This window comes from Nycticebus coucang, chromosome 10 (assembly GCF_027406575.1).
Source record: "Nycticebus coucang isolate mNycCou1 chromosome 10, mNycCou1.pri, whole genome shotgun sequence".
In the NCBI taxonomy this organism is placed as follows: Eukaryota; Metazoa; Chordata; class Mammalia; order Primates; family Lorisidae; genus Nycticebus; species Nycticebus coucang.
Window position 1 is genome coordinate 17,233,601 of NC_069789.1, and position 21,720 is coordinate 17,255,320.

The following is a 21,720-nucleotide window of genomic DNA, read 5'->3' on the forward strand; positions in this document are numbered from 1 at the left end:
CTTTAAACAACAAATCGTTATCTCTCCCAGTCTGGGAGAGTTGAGAACCTAGAGTGGCTTGGCTGGGAGGTCCAGCTCAGGTTTCAGGAAGTTGCTGCTCTCCAGTGTACTTTGGGGCTGCATCCTGGAAAGGCTTGGTGGGGGCTGAAAGGGCATTCATGAGGGTTGAACAGGCAGCTTCTGATTCTTGCCACAAGAGCTGAACCACAGACTACTCACAACATGGCAGCTGATTTCCCCCAGAGCAAGTGATGTGAGAGAGAGTGAGCAAGAGATGCCATAAAGCCTTTTTAGGACTTAAGTTTTCAAAGTCACACACCATCACTTTTGCTTTAGTGACTAGAAGCAAGTTTCTCATTTTATCCCAGCTCCAGGGGAGGGAAATGGCCTCTTCCCCAGGAGAAGAGTAGGATAGAATTTGGTGGGTACATTTTTATAACAATTTGAGTGTCCTTTCTATTGTATTTTATTTGTGAAAAAAATCCCAGGGTCCTGAAGTCCCCTTCAGTAGGATGTAGGCAGTGGGATGACATCTGTCAGTGGGAGGTGTGTCAAAGAGTTTGGCTGCCTTCTTAGTGCCACGATGCCTGCTGAGCCAGTAGGATGTTGAGAACTAAAGATGTAGACAGAGAGTTTTTCAGTCAGAAGAAAGGGACCCTTTTTATTTATTTACTCAAAAGAAAAACATTGAGTCCCTAGTAGGTGCCAGGCCTAGTTCTGAGTAGGAGGGCACAGCAGGGACCAGGACGAGGTCTTTTCCTGTATGGTAGTTGTGCTCTGGGATTGGCCAAGGTGGAGGAGAGCTGGATTTGCTGGTGATTTAGATTTAGACGAAAAGCACAAGTGTGTTTTCAGGAGGAAGAGTTGTCTAGATTGATTCAGGTAGAGGGTCAGCATTATGGTAGAAATAATCTTGTCAAAATTTATTAAGACCAGACTATACAGGGCTCTGAATTGTAGGCTAAGGATAAAAGCGTAATTTTATTATTTTTTAGAAGAGTACTGACATGACCCAAGTTGGACGTTAGGAGGCCTCGTCAGTCTGGCCGCAGTGTTCACAGTGGGTAGAGGTGGGAATATTTGGGGACTGAGAGTCATGGAATTAGCCAGGATGCTGGAAATGCAAAAAAAAAAAAACAAGGAAGAAAGGAAGAAAATTAGGTTAGTGTGGGGAATCCATTACAGGGGAATCCTTGGACTGAGTGTGGTGATAGTGATCTGTCCAGCTGAGGGTGACATAACATACGTTAAGAAAAGTGACTTAGAAAGCTCATTGTTTCTTTTTCAGGGACAGGTTATATGAGGTAGAAAGTAGACAATGATACAGCATCAAAAGCAACAACCTTCCAGATTTTATTTTTCCACATAAAGTGAATTCTCCAAATAATTATCCTTTCTTACTGCTTTTCAAAGATCTCAGGGACCCAAGATTTTTTGCTCATCTTCACTGACCTGTGTACATCTCAACTCAGCTGTACCTCAGTTATCTTTTCTCTTTCCATTCTCTATTTTTGCCTGACTTTCCTGTTTGGTTTGGTTTAAAGCCGTGAACAGAGGTGAGTTCTGTTGTTAATAGAGAAGGGAGAAGTACACCCCCTTAGCTCTGCTCCAGAATGAGAGGCTGACTGGGATGGATGGAGTTCCTGGGTTTGAGTGCAGAGGCCATGCAGTGTAGTAGAGAGAGAGGTGGGCTTTGGAGTGAGAGGCCTGTGTGCAGGTCCAGCCTTATCACTGCCTTGCTGAGTGACATTGGGTAAGTTATTCAACTTGTCAAAGTCTTGTTTCCTCGTCTAAAAGACGGGGCTGTTACATTAGGTTGCAGTAAGAATTAAATGAGTTGGTGAATGAGAGTAATGTGGCACACATGTGGTACTAGCATGTGGATAACAAATGTGAGTATCAAGGGAGTATCAACTCCATCCATCTCCTCTGCTTACTAGCAGTTGGTTGTTAGCCATGTGTCCGCATGGAAGCAGACTTGGCCAGGAGTGACTCCTGGGCCTACTGTCACTCAGTGTAGCAAAAGGGTGGTGGTATCGATGCCCTTACTCCAAGGTAGCTTTGACCCCAATGCCTGTGTCATCTCCTGTGTGGTCAACCAGGCTGGGCCCTTTGTTGATGGTGAGAATTCATTTGTCTGCTTTGGGTTTCAGCTCTGAGTTAAAAAGCTTAGGAGCCCTGCTGGGTCCTCTCTCTAAACTGAGCCACAGATTAGCTTGGAAATCTGGTCCATGTCACAGCCAGACCTGGCCCTATAACATGAACCTAGGAGAAGAGATTCTTCCCCTGTCCTGGAGCAGACCTGACTCAACTGCTTACTGCTCGGCTATTTCCCCTGGGCTAAATGGGAGAAAGGCTGATTCCCCAGGAGGCAGCCCCAGTTCCACCTTGGTGAACCAGCTTTCTGGAAAGGCAGTGAGAGCAAAGACCTCAAAAAAGAGAGTCTAGCCTAGACAGCTGCTCAGCCTCTGTGCTGTCCTCACTGAAAGCTCCACCCCTCTGTCCAGGACCCACCTGCCCTGGGGGGAAGATGGGCACCCTCTAGAGCTGAGCATGGCACTCCAGCGGTATGCACTGAGCATGGCTGACTTGTGCTCTGTGGCTACTGCAGGTCTCCAGTTCTACCTTCTGCACGCCATGCCCTTCTTCCCACAGCTGTGGGCCCTCATTCCCACTTCAGTTCTCATGTCTAAGATTTAGCAACAGCATCCTTCTTGGCCCTATCTCCTGGACTCAGGTCTGGGTCTGATGGGGCTCCAGGTCTTATAGCTGGGCACTATCTCTGTGGTCTGTGCTCCATAACGTGGCCAGCATACCAATCTTTATGTGGAATAGGGCTACCATGCTCCCCTAGGATCAAGGCTTGGTCCCTGAAACCTGACTAGCAGTCAAGGCTGGGGCTCTGTTACCGGGTGCTCTGATCCTGGCATCCTGCCTGCACTTGAGGCTCCAGCCTTGCCCCACTTGAATTACTTCTTATTAGTGACTTTTTTTTCCATCTGGTGAGTATTTTCCCTCTTGTTTAATACTTGGCACTAAGGAGACAGCCAATGAAAGAGTTTGTTTAAAAAACAATTTCCCTTCATTGGCTGGTTGCTGGTTCCCTAGAATCTGTTATTTCCACACCTTCTTTGCATAGGGAGATTTGTCAGCTTTTCACCACCTGCCCTGACCACAACGGGAGAATCTCATTTTAGTTCCTGGTCCTTCTCATCTGCTGCCACCTCTGTCTGGTCATTGGAACTGGCTGATGTACAAACTCCTGCAGCAGCCTTCCAGGTGACAGCCTCCTTACATGTTGGAAGGCTTCACACTCACGTTTATCAATTGGACGTGAAAATCTTTAAGCAAAACAAACACAGCCCTGCTGTTTGGGCACAAGATGAAGGCTAGTGTTAAGTAGTTTATAAAACCTATGAAAAAACTTTTCAAAGAGAATTATAGCCAGGGTACCCAACCTGCTCCAAATGCCAGAGGTAGCAGCCCTGTGCTCGATAGTAAGCTTGCTGGAATCCCTTTAAAATGGCAGTGCTGGTGTTTTCCATCTTTGCTCTTTCTGTTCATGACAGAAAGACTTCTAGAGCAGTGGTTCTCAACCTTCCTAATGCCGCGGCCCTTTAATACAGTTCCTGTGGGTTGCGACCCATGGGTTGAGAACCGCTATTCTAGAGGATAGCCCTGCTAGCATCCCCTGTACTTTTCAGAGGACTGTAATGTGCAGCCTCTAAACTTGTGGTTTTCATCCTGACTGCATGTTAGAATCACCTGGGGCAGTTAAAAAACACTGGTACCCCGACCCCAGCACCAAATCCCTTCAGTCAGAATCTCTGGGAATTGGGCTGGATATGGGAATCTTTAAAATAGTTTCCAGGTGATTTTAATGCTCCATGAAGGCTGGAAGTACTGAGCCAGGAGCCGGTTTATCTCTAGCTGTCTTCTTGGGCATGAGGGTGAATGCAGATGGACTCCAGACTCCGCCTTCCCCACCTGTGTGCAGCGCCCAGCCCCGTGTGTGAGTTGCTCCATGTGCAGCCTTGCTGAGGGCCCAGGCTGGGAGCTCATCTTGCAGCCACTCTTGGACCTTCCTCTGTCCTTGCCCTCACCTTGCCTTACAGCAGTTCTCAACCTGTGAGTCGCAACCCCTTTGGGAGTCGAATGACCCTTTCCCCTTTCACAGAGGTCTCCTAAGACCATTGGAAAAACACATATTTCCAATGGTCTTAGGAACCGAGACACCGCTCCTCACGTGTGGGGGTCACCACAACATGAGGAATTGTGTTAAAGGGTCACGGCATTAGGAAGGTTGAGAACCACTGCTGGAAGGTGTGCCTAAGGCTGGGAAGAGTCCTTGCTTAACTCACTCAGCAGCTGCTCTAAGAGCCCCCAAGCTACCTGGGGTTCCTCAAGAGACTCCCACCCTGCTCTGCTGGCAAATGAAGGAGAACTGGATACGGTGTGCACAACGCGCCTTTCATGGGATACTTCTTTTCCCTGGCACAGCTGCCTAGCTTTTCCACTGGTGACCCTGGGAAACTTGTTTATCCTGGCAGACACTGCGTGGCTCTTGTCGGATCTGTGTCCAGTTTATGCCTGTCTGGCTATTGCTGTGGTGCTGGGGACCTGGCCGGGTTCTCTCCTGTGAATTCTGGCCGAGGCTAGCTCTGGTTCTTCAAATGGAAGGCACAAATTCAATACACTGCCACAAAAGGAAACAAATTCAAAGATTTTCACTCACAGTCCAGGGCAGGGAGGGCAGTTGAGTTGGGACAGCAGTCCTCTGTCCCTGAGTCCTACACATGAGGCAGAAGTGAAGAATCAGGCAGACAGAGCAAGTGTGACAACTAGCAGCACATGTGAGGAAATAGGGTGTGGGTCAAGGTAAATTTGGGGGCAGATACCTGAATGGTCCATGTAAAGGAAGCAAGGGGAAGTCTGGGAGACCATGAGTTCTGATCTTTGGCCACTGGCTGGAACTATTTGGGTATGGTGTTCTCCTTCTAATGCCCAGGCAGCTGTGTCGTTCCTGTTCCTGTTACACTGTCACCACATGATTCGAATTGCCTTACACTTTATAACCAAACCAGTTGATGCCACAATTGGGCTCCTCTGGCTCCTGAGGGAGGTTGTGAATGTATCTCCTCATTTCAGCCAAAGGCCTCAGCCTGCTCAGAGGATTGTCCATCCTTGGGTTTTCTCTTAGTTTGTGGTGTATCTTTCTCCTCACTTGTCCTCCTATTACTTGTTTCCACAGAACACACAGTTCAGATGATCATTTATTTTTATTACTTTTATTTTTATTTATTTTTTTATTAAATCATAAACGCATAGATCATGCATACATTAATGCATTTGTGGGGTAACAATGTGCTGATTTCATATAGAATTAGGAGCATTTACATCACACTGGTTAATACATACCTCATGTCGATTACTTAATTCTTGTGTTAAGACATTTATACTCTGTACTTAATAGATCCGACATGTACCCTTGCATTATGCACCATAGGTGTGATCCTACCAATCACCCTCCCCATCATTTATTTTTATTTATTTTTTTATATATTTTTAAATTTATTTATTATTAAATCATAGCTGTGTACATTAATGCAATCATGGGGCACCATACTGGTTTTGTAGACCATTTGACATATTTTCATCACACTGGTTAACATAGCCTTCCTGGCATTTCTTAGTTATTGTGTTAAGACGTTTATATTCTACATTTACTAAGTTTCACATGTACCCTTGTAAGATGCACCATAGGCGTGGTCCCACTAATTACCCTCCCTCTGCCCATCCTCCCCCCACCCCTCCCTTTCCCCTTTCCCCATATTCTTAGGTTATAACTGGGTTATAGCTTTCATATGAAAGCTATAAATTAGTTTCATAGTAGGGCTGAGTACATTGGATACTTCTTCTTCCATTCTTGAGATACTTTACTAAGAAGAATATGTTCCTCTTCATTCATGTAAACATGAAAGAGGTGAAGTCTCCATCTTTCTTTAAGGCTGCATAATATTCCATGGTGTACCACAATTTATTAATCCATTCACGGATCGATGGGCACTTGGGCTTCTTCCATGACTTAGCAAATATGAATTGGGTTGCAATAAACATTCTGGTACAAATATTTTTGTTATAATGTGATTTTTGGTCTTCTGGGTATATACCTACTAGAGGAATTGTAGGATCAAGTGGCAGGTCTATTTTCAAATCTCTAAGTGTTCTCCAAACATCTTTCCAAAAGGAACATATTAGTTTGCATTCCCACCAGCAGTGTAGAAGTGTTCCCTTTTCTCCACATCCATGCCAACATCTCTGGTTTGGGGATTTTGTGATATGGGCTAATCTTATTGAAGTTAGATGATATCTCAAAGTAGTTTGATTTGCATTTCTCTGATGATTAAGGATTATGAACATTTTTTCATATGTCTGTAGGCTATGTGCCTGTCTTCTTCAAGTCCCTTGCCCAGCCTGAGATGGGATCACTTGTTCTTTTTTTTTTTTTTTTTTTGTAGAGACAGTTTCACTTTATGGCCCTAGGTAGAGTGCCATGGCATCACACAGCTCACAGCAACCTCCAACTCCTGGGCTTAAGCAATTCTCTTGCCTCAGCCTCCCAAGTAGCTGGGACTACAGGTGCCTGCCACAACACCCGGCTATTTTTTTGTTGCGGTTCGGCCGGGGCAGGGTTTGAACCCGCCACCCTCAGTATATGGGGCCGGCGCCTTACTGACTGGGACACAGGTGCCGCTCCACTTGTTCTTTTTTTGCTAATACGTTTCTGGTTATTAAACCTTTGTCAGAGATATATTTGTAGGTTTACAAATATATTCTCCCATTCTGAGGGCTTTCTGCTTGCTTTACTTACTGTGTTCTTGGCTGTGCAGAAGCTTTTTAGTTTGATCAGATCCCAGTAGTGTATTTTTGATACTGCTTCAATTGCCCGGGGGGTCCTCATAAAATATTCACCCAGGCTGATTTCTTCAAGAGCTTTTTCTGCACTTTCTTCTAGTATTTTTTATAGTTTTATGTCTTAAGTTTAAATCTTTAATCCAGTGAGAGTCTATCTTAGTTAATGGTGAAAGGTGTGGGTCCAGTTTCAGTCTTCTACAGGTTGCCAGCCAGTTCACCCAGCACCATTTCTTAAATAGGGAATCTTTTCCCCACTGAATGTTTTTAATTGGCTTGCCAAAGATCAAATAACAGTACATAGCTGGGCTCATCTCTTTGTTCTCTATTCTGTTCCATACATCTACCTCTCTATTTTTCTACCAGTACTATGCTGTTTTGATCACTATTGATTTATAGTATAGTCTGAGGTCTGGTAGCGTAATTCCTCCTGCTTTGTTTTTATTTCTGAGTAAAGTCTTGGCTATTTGAGGTTTTTTCTGATTCCATATAAAACAAAGTATTATTTTTTTTGAGATCTTTAAAGTGTGACAGTGGAGCTTTAATAGGGATTGCAGTAAAATTGTATATTGCTTTGGGTAGTATGGACATTTTAACAAGGCTGATTCTTCCTAGCCATGAGCATGGTATGTTTTTCCATTTGTTAACGTTTTCAGCCATTTCTTTTCTTAGAGTTTCATAGTTCTCTTTATAGAGATCTTTCATGTCCTTTGTTAAACTCCCAAATATTTCATCTTCTTTGGCACCACTGTGAACAGTATAGAGTCCTTGACTGTTTTTTTCAGCTTGACTATTGTTGGTATATATAAAAGCTACCGATTTATGAATGTTGATTTTGTAACCTGAGACACTGCTATAATCCTTGATCACTTCTAAGAGTTTTATAGTAGAATCCCTGGTGTTTTCCAGATATACAATCATATCATCTCCGAAGAGTGAAAGTTTGATCTCTTGTGACCCTATATGGATACCCTGATCGCCTTTTCTTCCCTAATTGCAATGGCTAAAACATCCATTACAATGTTAAAGAGCAGTGGAGACAATGGGAAACCTTACCTGGTTCCTGATCTGAGTGGAAATGCTTTCAATTTAACTCCATTCAATACTATATTGGCTGTGGGTTTGCTGTAGATGGCCTCTATCAGTTTAAGAAATGTCCCTTCTATACCAATTTTCTTAAGTGTTCTGATCATGAAGGGATGCTGGATATTATCAAAAGCTTTTTCTGCATCAATTGAGAGAATCATATGGTCTTTGTTTTTTAATTTGTTTATGTGCTGAATTATATTTATAGATTTACATACATTGAACCATCCTTGAGACCCTGGGATAAAACCCACTTGGTCATGATGTATAATTTGTTTGATGTGTTGCTAGAGTCTGTTTGTTAGGATCTTGTTGAATATTTTTGCATCAATATTCATTAGTGATACTGGTCTATAATTTTCTTTTCTTCTTGGGTCTTTTCCTAGTTTGGGGATCAGGATGATGTTTGCTTCATAGAATGTGTTGGGTAGTATTCCTTCTTTTTCTATATTTTGGAAAAGGTTAAGTAATATAGGTAGTAGTTCCTCTTTAAAGGTTTGGTAGAATTCTGACGTGAAGCCATCTGGTCCTGGGTATTTCTTTTTAGGGAGATTTTGTATGGTCGATGCTATTTCAGAACTTGATATAGGTCTGTTCAACATTTCCACTTTATTCTGGCTAAGTCTTGGAAGGTGACTGCTTGTTCCACCCTGTTATGGATGGAGTCTACTGTATTTTTCAGATCTTTGAGGGCTGCATATTCTTGTCTCAATGTGTCAAAATCTTTGTTGATTTTGTCTTTAAATTCATTGAATTATTGAGACAACTTTTGAATTGCTCCTAAAATTTCTAATTCCAACTTTTCCTCCATTCTATTAATCTTGTTTGCAATCCAAATTCTGTATTCAATTTCTGACATCTTAGCCATCTGTTTTTGAATGGGATCTTCAGTTGTGTCTGCCATATCTTTCCTTGGGAGGTTGATCTACTCTAGTTATTCATATTACCGGAGTTTTCCCCCTGATTCTGCCCCATGATTATTTTATACCATTGGATTAGATGAACAGATAAAGAGAAATTGGGTTGGAGGCTCCAGGAGTAGTGATTACCCAGCCCTTTGCCCAAATGCTGGGACTGTTTTTTTTCCCCTGGAGCTTTGCCAAGGACCCATACAGTGCTACAGCCTGAGAAACTGGGGACCTGCTTGGTGTGGTGGGGCTAAGTGGCTCCATCTTGTTTTCAGCTGGTCTGTGTCCTACCCTAGTGAGTCAGTTACTCTGGGTTGAAGTCTCAGCTGTGGGGAAATATCAGCAATTAAGTCACTCTGTCCCCCACAGGGAACAATTGGAAAAGGAAAATCAAACCTTCCCACAACCATGCACTCAGGGTACCACTTGGATTGTCCTCGGATGATTGGCCCAGTTTAAGAGGTCCAAATCAATTGTCTTATTTAGCACCTGTCTCAGGTGGGAGAGGTCAAAAGGTCTCTGGCAACTAGATTGCAAGTGTCTGCTGACAACTCAAATATGACTTGCTCTGGTGCTCCGTGAGGTCAGGAGGACCCACCCAGTAAATAGATAAGTCTGGGAAGGTTGATGCCTCCTTCCCCACCTTGCACCTCTGTTACACCCAGTCACCGATAACCCCGCAGGGTTGTGACCCAGTAGCCTCCAATCAACAGATACTCTAGGGGTTTGCACCTGCTTAAATCACAGGGAGATCTATGTCTCCTCAGCCAGGTTGCTGCTCTCTGCCACTATCTGGCAGGGGGAGGTGAGACCTGAAAACCTCGGGTGCTTAATGGAGGCCTGCCCCTGATTGATGTTACTGACAGAACAGAACAACTTTGCAGAATTTGTTTCTTTGCAGGCTATATTCCCCTGCAGAACAGACAGTGAGTTCGCAGAACCTGCGACTCAGGCCCTGTCTATGCCACTGCCCAGTCTTGGGTGTAGTTTGCATTGGAGTGGCATAGTTAGCTGTCCATTCTAGCCTCTGCCTGCCCTCCTTTGTCTCAGCTAATGATCCCCTGAGGGCCAGGTGTGTCTTAGGCTCAGTAAAGTGGTCCTCTGTATCATCCCTGGCCTGGGAATCTGCCGGCTCTGCGCGTCAGTATTCTAGTCCTTGTGCTCCACCCAGGCCGGTTCCGCCTCAGGCCAACCCTTTACTCACGGGACCTGCATTTTCATCCCAGATCTCTTCCTCCTGTGGCTGCCATGAGAGAAGATGCCTGGCCTCCTCTGGTTGCCCAGAGAGACAGGGGGTGTGACTCCAGAATATCCAGGGGGGAGCCATATTGTTGCCACTGCAGCTGCTGCTTTGTGCCTTGGGGCACTGCTGCTCCTGTATGGTTCTCTCTCAGCTGACCGTTCTCTCCTTACTCCCATGCCACAGCATCAGCATTGACCTGACCCACAGCATCAGCAGTCCATGCCCTGTCCACAATTCTTGAGAAAATACCCGAGAATCTGGACTCCTGGGGAACAGGCTTCCAGACCTTGGGTTGAGAGTGGAGGGAAGTGCTGGTAGTTCAAAATTGTAGGTAGAGAATATATACAGTTTTATACAGTTTTATACCTGGCAGAGAGCACCATGGCTCCTTAGTAGGGGAAGTAGGTCGAATTTATAGAGGGTCTCTCCTGTGGGATATAATGGGAGGACTTTTGGACTCTGCTTGCTTGTTTGTATGGAGTACTGAGAGCTGTTCTCATGGGGGAGGGGACTCCTGTCCACTTGGTGATGGATTTTGTATCTTTTGTTTGTATCCTTGGGGTTGCAACTTGCCTCAGCAGGGTTGATGTGTGTTCTTCAACCTTCTCTCTTGGCTCAGCTCTAATCCACCAGATTACTTGCTAAACTTCTGTCCTTTAACTCTGCTGGATGGGAGCCTCTGTGGAAAGCTTGCTTCAGTCATCCACCCCAAGATAACTGATAACTCCTGATTATTTATTTTTAAATAACACATTAGGATGTTTCTGTTACACAAAAAAACACTTTTTTTAAGGTTGATTCTATCCAACTTGGTGTTCTTTTTATAGAGGATAACAGCTATCTATATCCCAAATGCATTTGGTTCAGACAAATATTTTTAAATGGCAGCCTAAAATCTTCTCTCTTAACTTACGATTTTGGGGAAAATAGAACATTGTAGAAATAAACTAGATTTTTCTAGAATAAATACAGAGTGGATAAATTCCACATATCAGATAATGAAAATAGTTCTAAGTTCTAAGAACTAATAGTTCTAAGTTTTTCCTTAAACTTAGAAACATGTGTTTAAATTTCTATCTTCTTTTAGATGAATATTCGACACTGAATTGATAAATATAAATCATTTTAAAGTATTTTGAGAAAATATTATTTTCTTAATGATTAAAGTAAATTAAATACCCCATGTCAGTTTGTCAAACAAGAAAAAGTAAGAATTTTACTTATTTATCATTGATATTTACAATTGTATTTAAAATTAACCTTGTAATACAACCCCTAGAGATAAAACCTAAAGTAAAATGGAACACGTTTAAATCGCCTTTTTATTATGAATCAGGAAAAGTTATTAAATTATTTTTAAATGGGTTTTTAAGATTGTCTGTTACTATAGAGGGCAGTTCAGGTCACAGAGACAAGGGCACTGTGCTAACTTGGAACAGCAGTGCTCTCTCTGTAAAGGGCGTGTGGGGCTTGAGGCTGGACCTGCTGGGCACTGCTCTGTCTGTAGCTTCAGGGAAGCAGGAGAAGGAGTGGCAGTGGTCCAGGAGAGGCCACTGGACATATGGGACTAAAATATAATCCAGTGTAAAGATGGTAATGTGGGGCATCAACTTTTACACTCCCTTTCTTTACTTTCTTTACCGTTTTCCCTTCCTCTAAGAAAACCCATGGTTTATTTATTTTATTTATTTATTTATTTATTAGAGACAGGGTCTTACTTTATTGTCCTCGGTAATGTGCCATGGCATCACAGCTTATAGCAACCTCCAGCTCTTGGGCTTAGGTTATTATCTTGCCTCAGCCTCCCGAGTAGCTGGGACTATAGGTGCCCACCGCAACGCCCGGCTATTTTTTGTTGCAGTTTGGCCAGGCTGGGTTCGAACCTGCCACCCTCAGTATATGGGGTCAGTGTCCGACTCACTAAGCCACAGGTGTTGCCCGAAAACCCATAGTTTATATCAGCTGGAGAAGGCAATAGATCCAGTAAAGATTAGATTCAAAGATGATGGGTATCGAGTGTGAAAATAAACTCCCCAATGAGAATAAGCAAAGGTTACCATTCAGAGCCTGCTACTACAAGGGAGTCAGATGCCATGGCTTAGGACATGGCTGAGACACAAAGGCAGGCAGAGGAAGAAAGATGTTGTGGTGGGACAAAAGGAGGTTTCAAGTGTGCCTTGACTTGGTGGCTGCTGGGACAGGGCAGCTGGAGGTTGTTTACTAGCAGTAGGGAGTCTTTTATGATTGGCTTGAGGAGCATATTTGGCTTTCTCTAACTGGCTCAAGGTTGGAAACCAGGACATACATCAGGGAGGGTGTCAGTAACTAATCAAATTCTGGTCATTTGGGGCCAGTAGGCACAGAGGTCACTGTCTAGCTTCCCTTCACTTCTAGAGTTCTTACTAGGGGTACCCATCTGGCTTCCTGCAGGTTGGACCTAGAGCAGTCTGCTTCCTAGGGTGGGGAGTTGGTTTCCTGGGCAGGTTGCTGCACATTGTGCATAAAAAGTCTATTTTTTAAAACATCTTCTTGCCGTTGTTCATTCGTATATGTAGTCTTCTACCAGGCACCACATTTTCTCAAGCTTTTAGACCCAGTCTATGTTTTATGTAAAATTCTATGTGTCTGGTGTTATGTTCCTCCTCACCTTCCAAGAATTATGCAGCCCTCTGAAATGTTCAATGTGCAAAACCAGCCAGGGGGCTCTGCTCGGAGGAAATGCTTTTGGCTATCTCAGGAAATCATAAGTAGAAGAAAAAAAAAAACTGACATAACATGACAAATTCTAGCTTTAGGAGCTTCCAGGCAGAAGTGAGGATGGGGAGCAGTTGGTCGGGACCTGTTTGCTGCCTTATCTGCCCTTTGGTTCAGCCAACCCAGAGAAGGGTGTAAGTGGCAGGGGTGAGATCGTGCCTAACCGTGCCCTTGAGCTTGACGTTCCTCCAGAGATCTGGTGTCAAGTAGGATAAATTATACAGAACTCTGAAAGTTTTAGGATTATCTTTTTAGCACTGGCTATATTTCTTTTTTTCCTAGGAAAGAAGTTTAGCATCAATGTGAGTAGGTGAAGGTGGATGATTTTAGGAGGACTGTTATACTGACTTGTCTGTGGGCCCAGATCAGGGCCATATTATGTGAGGCCTTCCCCCAAGTGGAAGCCATCTCCAACCCTGAGGACTGGTCAGCTGAAAGGGTCCTTGTGAGCACCGGATTCATGTGCCCTTACCCATGTGCTCCTTCACCATACGGATGACTTGTGTCTAGGTTTCAACAGAGTTGCTTACTGATAACACCAGAAGAGCCGAATTTAAGCTCAGCTACCTGCCATGGAATCTAAATCATTGTGACCTTCACAAGGTCACCCCCTGCACCTGGGTTTCTTCAACTGGAAATTAAGGACAATCATTAGGATGCCCTCCCCACCTCCTGCTTCCTGGATTGTTGGGAAGATTAAGTGAGACAATTTCACTCAGGTGAGGGAAGAATGCAACACAGTGACCCCCTAGGTACTGTGAAGTAGTAGAGGGAGCAGAGGTTAGAATTAAGAAATGCTGAGTATAAGTCAAGTTAGAAAAAACGAAGTGGTTAAAATGGGCTTTGGCTTTAAATTGTGTTATTTTCAGAATAAAATATGTTGATGAGTATTTAAAAAACCTACAAGGATACCCAAACTCCATTCCTTTTCTGAACAGCAAACGGGCACCTGTGCCTCAAGATGCCAAGAGTGGCATATTCACCTCTGCACACCTCCTCCCAAGGGTGGCATATTCATCTCCGCACACCTCCTTTCAAGGGTGGCATATTCACCTCCACACTCCTCCCTTCCAAGGGCAGCATATTCACCTCTGCACGCCTCCTCCCAAGGATAGCATATTCACCTCCACACACCTCCTCTCAAGGGTGGCATATTCACCTCTGCACACCTCCTTCCAAGGGTGGCATATTCACCTCCTCATGCCTCTTCCCAAGGGCGGCATATTCACCTCCTCACACCTCTTCCCAACAGCAGCATATCCACTTTCTCACGCCTCTTCCCAAGGGTGGCATATTCACCTCCTCAGGCCTCCTCCCAAGGGTGGCATATTCACCTCCTCACACCTCTTCCCAACAGCAGCATATCCACTTTCTCATGCCTCTTCCCAAGGGCGGCATATTCACCTCCTCATACCTCTTCCCAATGGCGGCATATTCACCTCCTCACTCCTCCTCCCAATGGTGGTATATCCACCTCCTCACACCTCTTCCCAAGGGTGGCATATTCACCTCCTCACGCCTCTTCCCAATGGCTGCATATTCACCTCCTCACGCCTCTTCCCAATGGCTGCATATTCACCTGCTCACGCCTCCTCCCAAGAGTGGCATATTCACCTCCTCACACCTCTTCCCAATGGCGGCATATTCACCTCCTCACGCCTCCTCCCAAGGGTGGCATATTCACCTCCTCATGCCTCTTCCCAAGGGCGGCATATTCACCTCCTCATGCCTCTTCCCAAGGGCGGCATATTCACCTCCTCACACCTCTTCCCAACAGCAGCATATCCACTTTCTCATGCCTCTTCCCAAGGGCGGCATATTCACCTCCTCATACCTCTTCCCAATGGCGGTATATCCACCTCCTCACGCCTCTTCCCAAGGGTGGCATATTCACCTCCTCACGCCTCTTCCCAAGGGCAGCATATTCACCTCCTCACGCCTCCTCCCAAGGGCGGCATATTCACCTCCTCACGCCTCTTCCCAATGGCTGCATATTCACCTCCTCACGCCTCTTCCCAATGGCTGCATATTCACCTGCTCACGCCTCCTCCCAAGAGTGGCATATTCACCTCCTCACACCTCTTCCCAATGGCAGCATATTCACCTCCTCACGCCTCTTCCCAAGGGCAGCATATTCACCTCCTCACGCCTCCTCTCCCAAGAGTGGCATATTCACCTCCTCACACCTCTTCCCAATGGCCGCATATTCACCTCCTCACGCCTCCTCCCAAGAGTGGCATATTCACCTCCTCACACCTCTTCCCAAGGGCAGCATATTCACCTCCTCACGCCTCCTCCCAAGAGTGGCATATTCACCTCCTCACGCCTCCTCCCAAGAGTGGCATATTCACCTCCTCACACCTCTTCCCAATGGCAGCATATTCACCTCCTCACGCCTCCTCCCAAGGGTGGCATATTCACCTCCTCACACCTCTTCCCAAGGGCAGCATATTCACCTCCTCACTCCTCCTCCCAAGAGTGGCATATTCACCTCCTCACACCTCTTCCCAATGGCGGCATATTCACCTCCTCACGCCTCCTCCCAAGAGTGGCATATTCACCTCCTTACGCCTCCTCCCAAGGGCGGCATATTCACCTCCTCACGCCTCTTCCCAATGGCAGCATATTCACCTTCGTGCACCCCCAGGAGATTTGAAAAGGGCCCATTAGACTACAAAGATTGTGGTCACACGTCACTGATGGAACTTGCTTTGAGGATCAACATTGATTTTCTGAATTTTTGTAACTGAGCTCTTGGCCAATTTCAACAATCAGAGGTGGGGGACTGAATCAACTAAAATTTGCCTTGTGGGCTTAGATACGAGGTCAAAATGCTTATAAAAAATTAACCAAGAACAGTGTAGCATTTTACTGCTGCTAGGATATGAACTATCTTTAGGAATTAATACCGTTCTGCACTGTAAAAAGTTTGCTTCTATTGCTATGCATTTCCCGAAGCTCTACTCAGGATCAAGGAAGAAACCCAAGTTTTAAAATTCATGATTGTTCTCATGTTTTGTTACGGTCTTTAGAGTTTGTGATAGGCTGCAGAGGATTAGAAAGCATATTTCCAGCAACATGCAGTCTCTTCCAGTCAGTGTTTACTGAAGAAGTCTTGTCTTTCTGAACTGCTCGTAGGAGGCAATATTCTGCTTGGTGTCTCAGAAGGCACTGTTGGCCCTCATTCTACCTTTTGTTAACTCTCTCCCTTGAAAACATCGTCCAGAAGAAACATCGGAGCTCCCTAAGCCCAGCATGAAAAGGAACATTTGAAAGCACGTGGCTGGCCAGCCTCAAAGCAGTTACATGTCTGGGGCTGGTCCATCTGCAAGTTCCCCAAGAGTCGGGGGGCCCTGGAGGTTCTTCGTGGCATGGTGTGGGGGGCTGTACTCCTGCCGTCCCGCCTTGCTCTTTTGTCAGGATAGGAATCACTGGTCTGGGAGAGGTTTTATTTGTATTTCTGTTTAAAACTCAAAGCTGTGGAAGTCCAGCTTGCTTTCCTATGGACTTTTTCTTTTTTTATTTAAATGAGTCCTAATTGATCAGCTTGGCATGGGACACTACCATTTTGATCCAACCTCCTTGTCAGTCAGCCTTGTCTTCACCTTGGTCTCTGGCCAAGATTTCTGTTTCTTCTTTTGGGAATCTTATGTTCTTCCATCATGAAACTTGCTCAGCCTCTCCTTCCGGAATAATCGCTCTTCTCCTGTGACCCTTCTGGCACATATTTGTCTGTTCTTTGCAGTGCTCCGCATCCCCTGATTTTATGGTTACTTCCTGGAGAGCAGGTGCAGTGCCTTCTTCTCTCTTGTGTTTGCCATGCTGCCTGATACAGTGATAGTCAAAAGGGTCTCAGAAAGATATTTATGTAATCATGAAACTGGAAAGCGTAGATTGCAGTGACAGATGATACATACTGGGTGCTCATGCTTTCGCTGTGGGAAAACATTTTGTAAAATAAAGAAGCAAACGGTGTCACTCAGTATTTAAAAGCAGAGATTCTGGACTTGTGCTTAAGCTGGAAGCTTGCCCTGCTGTTTACTTGCATGTGATCTCAAGCAACATGTCTTAGTTCTCTGGATTTCCATTTTCTCAGCTATAGAGATAACACTGTGTATTTCAGTGAGCATAAAAAGTACCACTAGTTTATATGCTACAAAGAAAGAAAATTGCTGTCAGTTAAACAATGATGCAACTCTTCCTGAGGCTTAGAAAGAGCTATTGAAACAGCTCATAGATGTATTTAAGCTTTTAAAAGATCAAGAGTCACTCTTTAAAAAGGAAAATAAATTGGTTAAGGTTTTCCTAAAACATTTCATATTTAGTCTGAGTCTTCTAAGATACATATTGACTCAAAGTTGCTGAGGCTCATGTTTCCCATACATCATCGTCCTCTAGGCCTGCAGTCCCCAACCCCCAGGCCATGGACCGGCACCACTCCCATTTCTGTCATCACTGCCTGAACTCCGCCTCCTGTCAGATCATCAGCATTAGATTCTCTTAGGAGCTCAAACCCTGCTGTAAACTGTGCACTTGAGCGGTCTAAGTTATGCCTCCTTGAGGCACTGTGGTGCAGATGTGCTTGAACATCCTGAAAACCATCCTTCCATGAAACTGGTCCCTGATGCCAAAAAGGTTGAGGACCACTGCTCTATGCCATGGAAGCTGTTGATGGTGCTCCACCACCAGCCTCACCCTTCCCCTGCCCTGAGAATGGACTACTGTTTTCTGTAGGACTTTCTGCCAAGTTGCTAACACCCTTCCTCAGGTTTTAAATGTTGGTACTTTCCTGATCTTATAAATCTATGTTAACAGCAGGTTTTTAGGCAACAGCCAAACTCAACTGGTCCTGAAATAGTTTTTACATTGAAACACCAGGGGGTTGCATGTGGTCAGCTAGGCCACCATGTATGTTTGAGTTGTAACAACTGCATCTTGACTGCCTTGCAGCTGATAGTGATGTGTGATACATTCCTATTTCAGAGATGTTAAAATGTTTAAAACAAAAACACCACCAAAAACCAAAACAGTGCTTATTAGAATCAGCAATATAGGATGTAATCTCTCTCCCAAGGTTGTGGTGAGATTAAAAGGAGGGAAGGTTTGTAGCTATTATTGTGATTATGGTTACAATAAATTCTTAGAAAATAGTGGTGCCTTTTAATAACAGTAAGTATTATTTTGGGGACTTTTTAATGTGATATGTTTATGAATTTATGATTTGATTTTCCTATGTAAAATTTTCCTCTTTTGTATCAAGGTATGATTTATGTTTGTGAAATGAACAGGCGTTAATTGTACAGTTCTATGAATTTTGATTCCTGTGGTACCAACAACCTTATCAGCATCGAGAACATATTCATCCAAACATCACTCTTGTGTCCTTTCTCAGTCTTTCTCCTTCCTTCCAACATGACTTCTGTACTGATGTCTTCTACCATAAATTAGTTTTGTCTGTTCTAGAACTTAATGGATTAATATGGCATGTCGTCTTTATGTCTTTTCTTTTCTTTTCTTTTTTTTTTTTTTAGCTATGCACATGTCTCTGAGTGCATGAAGTTTGTTTCTTTCTATTGCTGAGGAATCTTCCCCTGTGTAGCTATATCATTGTTTCTGCTTCTGGTGATGGATATTTATGGTGCTTCCAGTTGGGGTTCTCACTCAAAGCCACCATGAACACTCAAGTACAAGTATTTCTGATTATATCTTTTCATTTTTCTTGTGCCAATGCTTAGAAGTAGAGTTGTTGGATTACAGGGTAGATGCATGTTTAACTTTAGGGGAAACTGCAGGACTTTCCTCAAAAGGCCTTTTCCATTTACACCTGGGAGAGTTCCCATTCCTCCACATTCTTGCCCATGTTGACATTTGTAGTCTAGTTAATTCAAGCCATTTTAGTGGGTTTATGGTGAAATCTATGTGGTTTTAGTTTGTAATTCCTTGATGGTCAGTGGTGTCAAGCACTATTTCGTAGAGACAGAGTCTAACTTTATGGCCCTCACACAGCTCACAGCAACCTCCAACTCCTGGGCTTAGGTGATTCTCTTGCCTCAGCCTCCCGAGTAGCTGGGACTACAGGCACTCGCCACAACGCCCAGCTATTTTTTGTTGCAGTTTGGCCGGGGCTGGGTTTGAACCCATCACCCTCGGTATATGGGGCCGGCGCTCTACCCACTGAACCACAGGTGCCGCCCCGTGTCAAGCACTTTTTCATGTGTTTATTGGCCATTTGTATATCTTGCTTTGAAAAATGCCTAAGTCACTGCTCATTTTTCAGTGACACCATTTGTGTTTTGCCTATTGAGTTGTAGGACTCAAGTCTTTTGTCAGACAAATGGGTAGCAAATGTTCTCCTCAAGTCTGTGACTTGCCTAGTCATTTTTTAAATAATGTCTTTTGCTGAGCAGGAGTTTATAATTTGGATGAAGTTCATTTATCCGTTTTTCCTTTTATGGTTAGTGTTTCCTATGTCCTGTCTAAAGTTTGTACATACTCTAAGGGCAGCAAGATATTCCCCCATATTTCTTGCTAGAAGCTTTCTATTTCAACTGCTACATTTAGGCTTATGATTTATCTTTAATTAATTTTTTGGTATGGTTTGAGACATGTATCAAGGTTACTATTTTCATAATATAGATAGCTAGTTGTGTTGATAGCACAGTTCACTGAAAATCTTTTCTTCATTGACTCTGGCACTTTGGTTGAAAATCAGTTTCCCATATGAATGTAGCTCTACTTCTGGACTGTCTATTCCATGGATCTGTTTGTCTTTCTACCTAGCTCTATGCCAGTGCTACACTGTCTTGATTTATCTGACTTGGTCTTGAAATCAGGACTACGTTTTAAAGAATTGCTTTGGTTTACATAGGCCTTTGGACTTTTATTTACATTTCCTTTTATTTTTTCAGAGATAGGTTCTTACTATGTTGTCCAAGCTAGAGTATGGTGATTATTCCAAAGCATAATCATAGTACATTATAGTCTCAAGTTCCTGAGCTCATTCTTTTATATTTTAAAATAAGCTTATAAGTTTGTATAAAAGAGTCTCATGAAATTTTGATTAGAGTTGCATTAAATTAGTGAATCAATTTGGGGAAAATTGAAATCTTAGCATTGCTGAATTTTTAAATACATGAATATAGTATATCTGTCTAATTATTTGTCTTTAATATCTCTCAGCAGTTTTAATTGTCACTAGAGAGCTGCACATATTTTAAAAAAATTATCCCTGAAAATTTTGAGCTTTTAAATATCTTTTTATGAACTAATTAAGGCTATTCCTCCCCAGCTGCTGACTGAATCAATCCCCTCTTTGTCAAGGGGAAACCCGAAAACTGAGTTGCTGGCCCTGAGAAGGGATACAAGACACACCTCATCATGCCTCCCTTCCTTCTTGCAGACATCCTCTGTAGCTCTTTACAGTCCTGGAGTTACACAAGGCAAAGCTGCAGGTCTTCAGTATACACAGCAAATCACTTGAATCTCGATGTATGTCCAGTGGGTTGTCTCTAAATAATAGAGTTCCTTATCTTAAGTTAAAACATTCCCAACCTTTAAACAAAGCTTCATTTATTTAACCAATTACAAATCAAAGAGAATTTAAACCCACCTATAACTGTAAGCTCTCGCCCCCTTGAGATGTCCCACCTTTTTGCAACAAACCAATGTGCACTTTCCATGTATTGATTTATGACTTTGTGTGTAATTCTTGCCTCCCTGAAGTGTATAAAACCAAATCATTACCCAACCACAGAAAGTCCATTTGTTCAATTTGGCTGAGAATAAACTTCTTTAAATTATTTTACGAAGTTTGGCTTCCTTTCTGTTGATATTCTAAATTATTTTTAATCATCTTCTAATTGTTTGTTTTAATATTTAGACGTACAATTGATCTTTGTATATTGACCTTGTTTCTGCAACCTTGTTACATTCAATGTGCCATATATTTTTCTCAATAGTTTACAAAATTTCTTATTTATTCCAGTAGGCACTTACGATGCAGGTGTTGTTACAATCGTATTTTATAAGAAGTTTGTTCCAGGTGTACTGATTTCCTTACTCCAAGTCATTAGTTTGAGTGACAAGGGGACTAAGATTTTAATATATGTCTATTTTGACTCCAAGGCCCAGTCCTTTTTCACCTGCTATAATGTGTCACCTCTTTGACATTTGGATATTTGAGTGGTGTGATACATTGTGGCTTCCCTGAGCTCCACCAGGACACTTTTTGGCTATCATGTTTCACAGGCGTGGCTTAGCCAATGGAACCCCTAAAACAGACATAACAAGAGTAAGATGATATAGAGACAGGCAGTTTTCCCACTTTAAGGAGGTTAGTGTTCTCCCAGTTGTGTAGGACAGGACTGTTAAAGAAGTGGCACGTAGCTGCAGGGTTCCATGTGCTGAGTGTATGTTAGCTGGTGCTGTACTTTGTATGTTTGTGCATACTGTGAAACTTGTTTTCTCTTCTTCTTCTTCCCCACAATGTGCTATAGGAAATCATTTCTGTACAGCAAAGGACCTCACTGAGGAGATTAGATCATTAACGTTAGAGAGAGAAGGGCTGGAGGGACTCCTCAGTAAGCTGTTGGTGCTGAGTTCCAGAAATGGTAAAAAGTTGGGAAGTGTTAAAGAAGATTACAACAGATTGAGAAGAGAACTGGAGTACCAAGAAACTGCCTATGGTAAGGAGTGCGCAGCTGTTGCCTGGTGGGACCTTTATGATGTTTACTGTGCCTGTGGTCAGGCAGGTTGTTTGGGCTTCACATGAATGTCACTGTGAAGGGCGCCATGGAGCACAAGGCTCTTCTCCAGGTG

General features: G+C 43.6%; 1 protein-coding gene across 1 annotated transcript in view; it reads left to right on the forward strand.

Moving 5' to 3' along the window:
• The window catches only part of LOC128597423 (disrupted in schizophrenia 1 protein-like), a 284,982-nt gene that overhangs the window by 245,409 nt on the left and 17,853 nt on the right, over nt 1-21,720 (forward strand). The window contains exon 10 of the mRNA XM_053607790.1: nt 21,399-21,587. Within this exon, the coding sequence (XP_053463765.1) occupies nt 21,399-21,587 (189 nt within the window). The remainder of the gene's footprint in view (nt 1-21,398; nt 21,588-21,720) is intronic.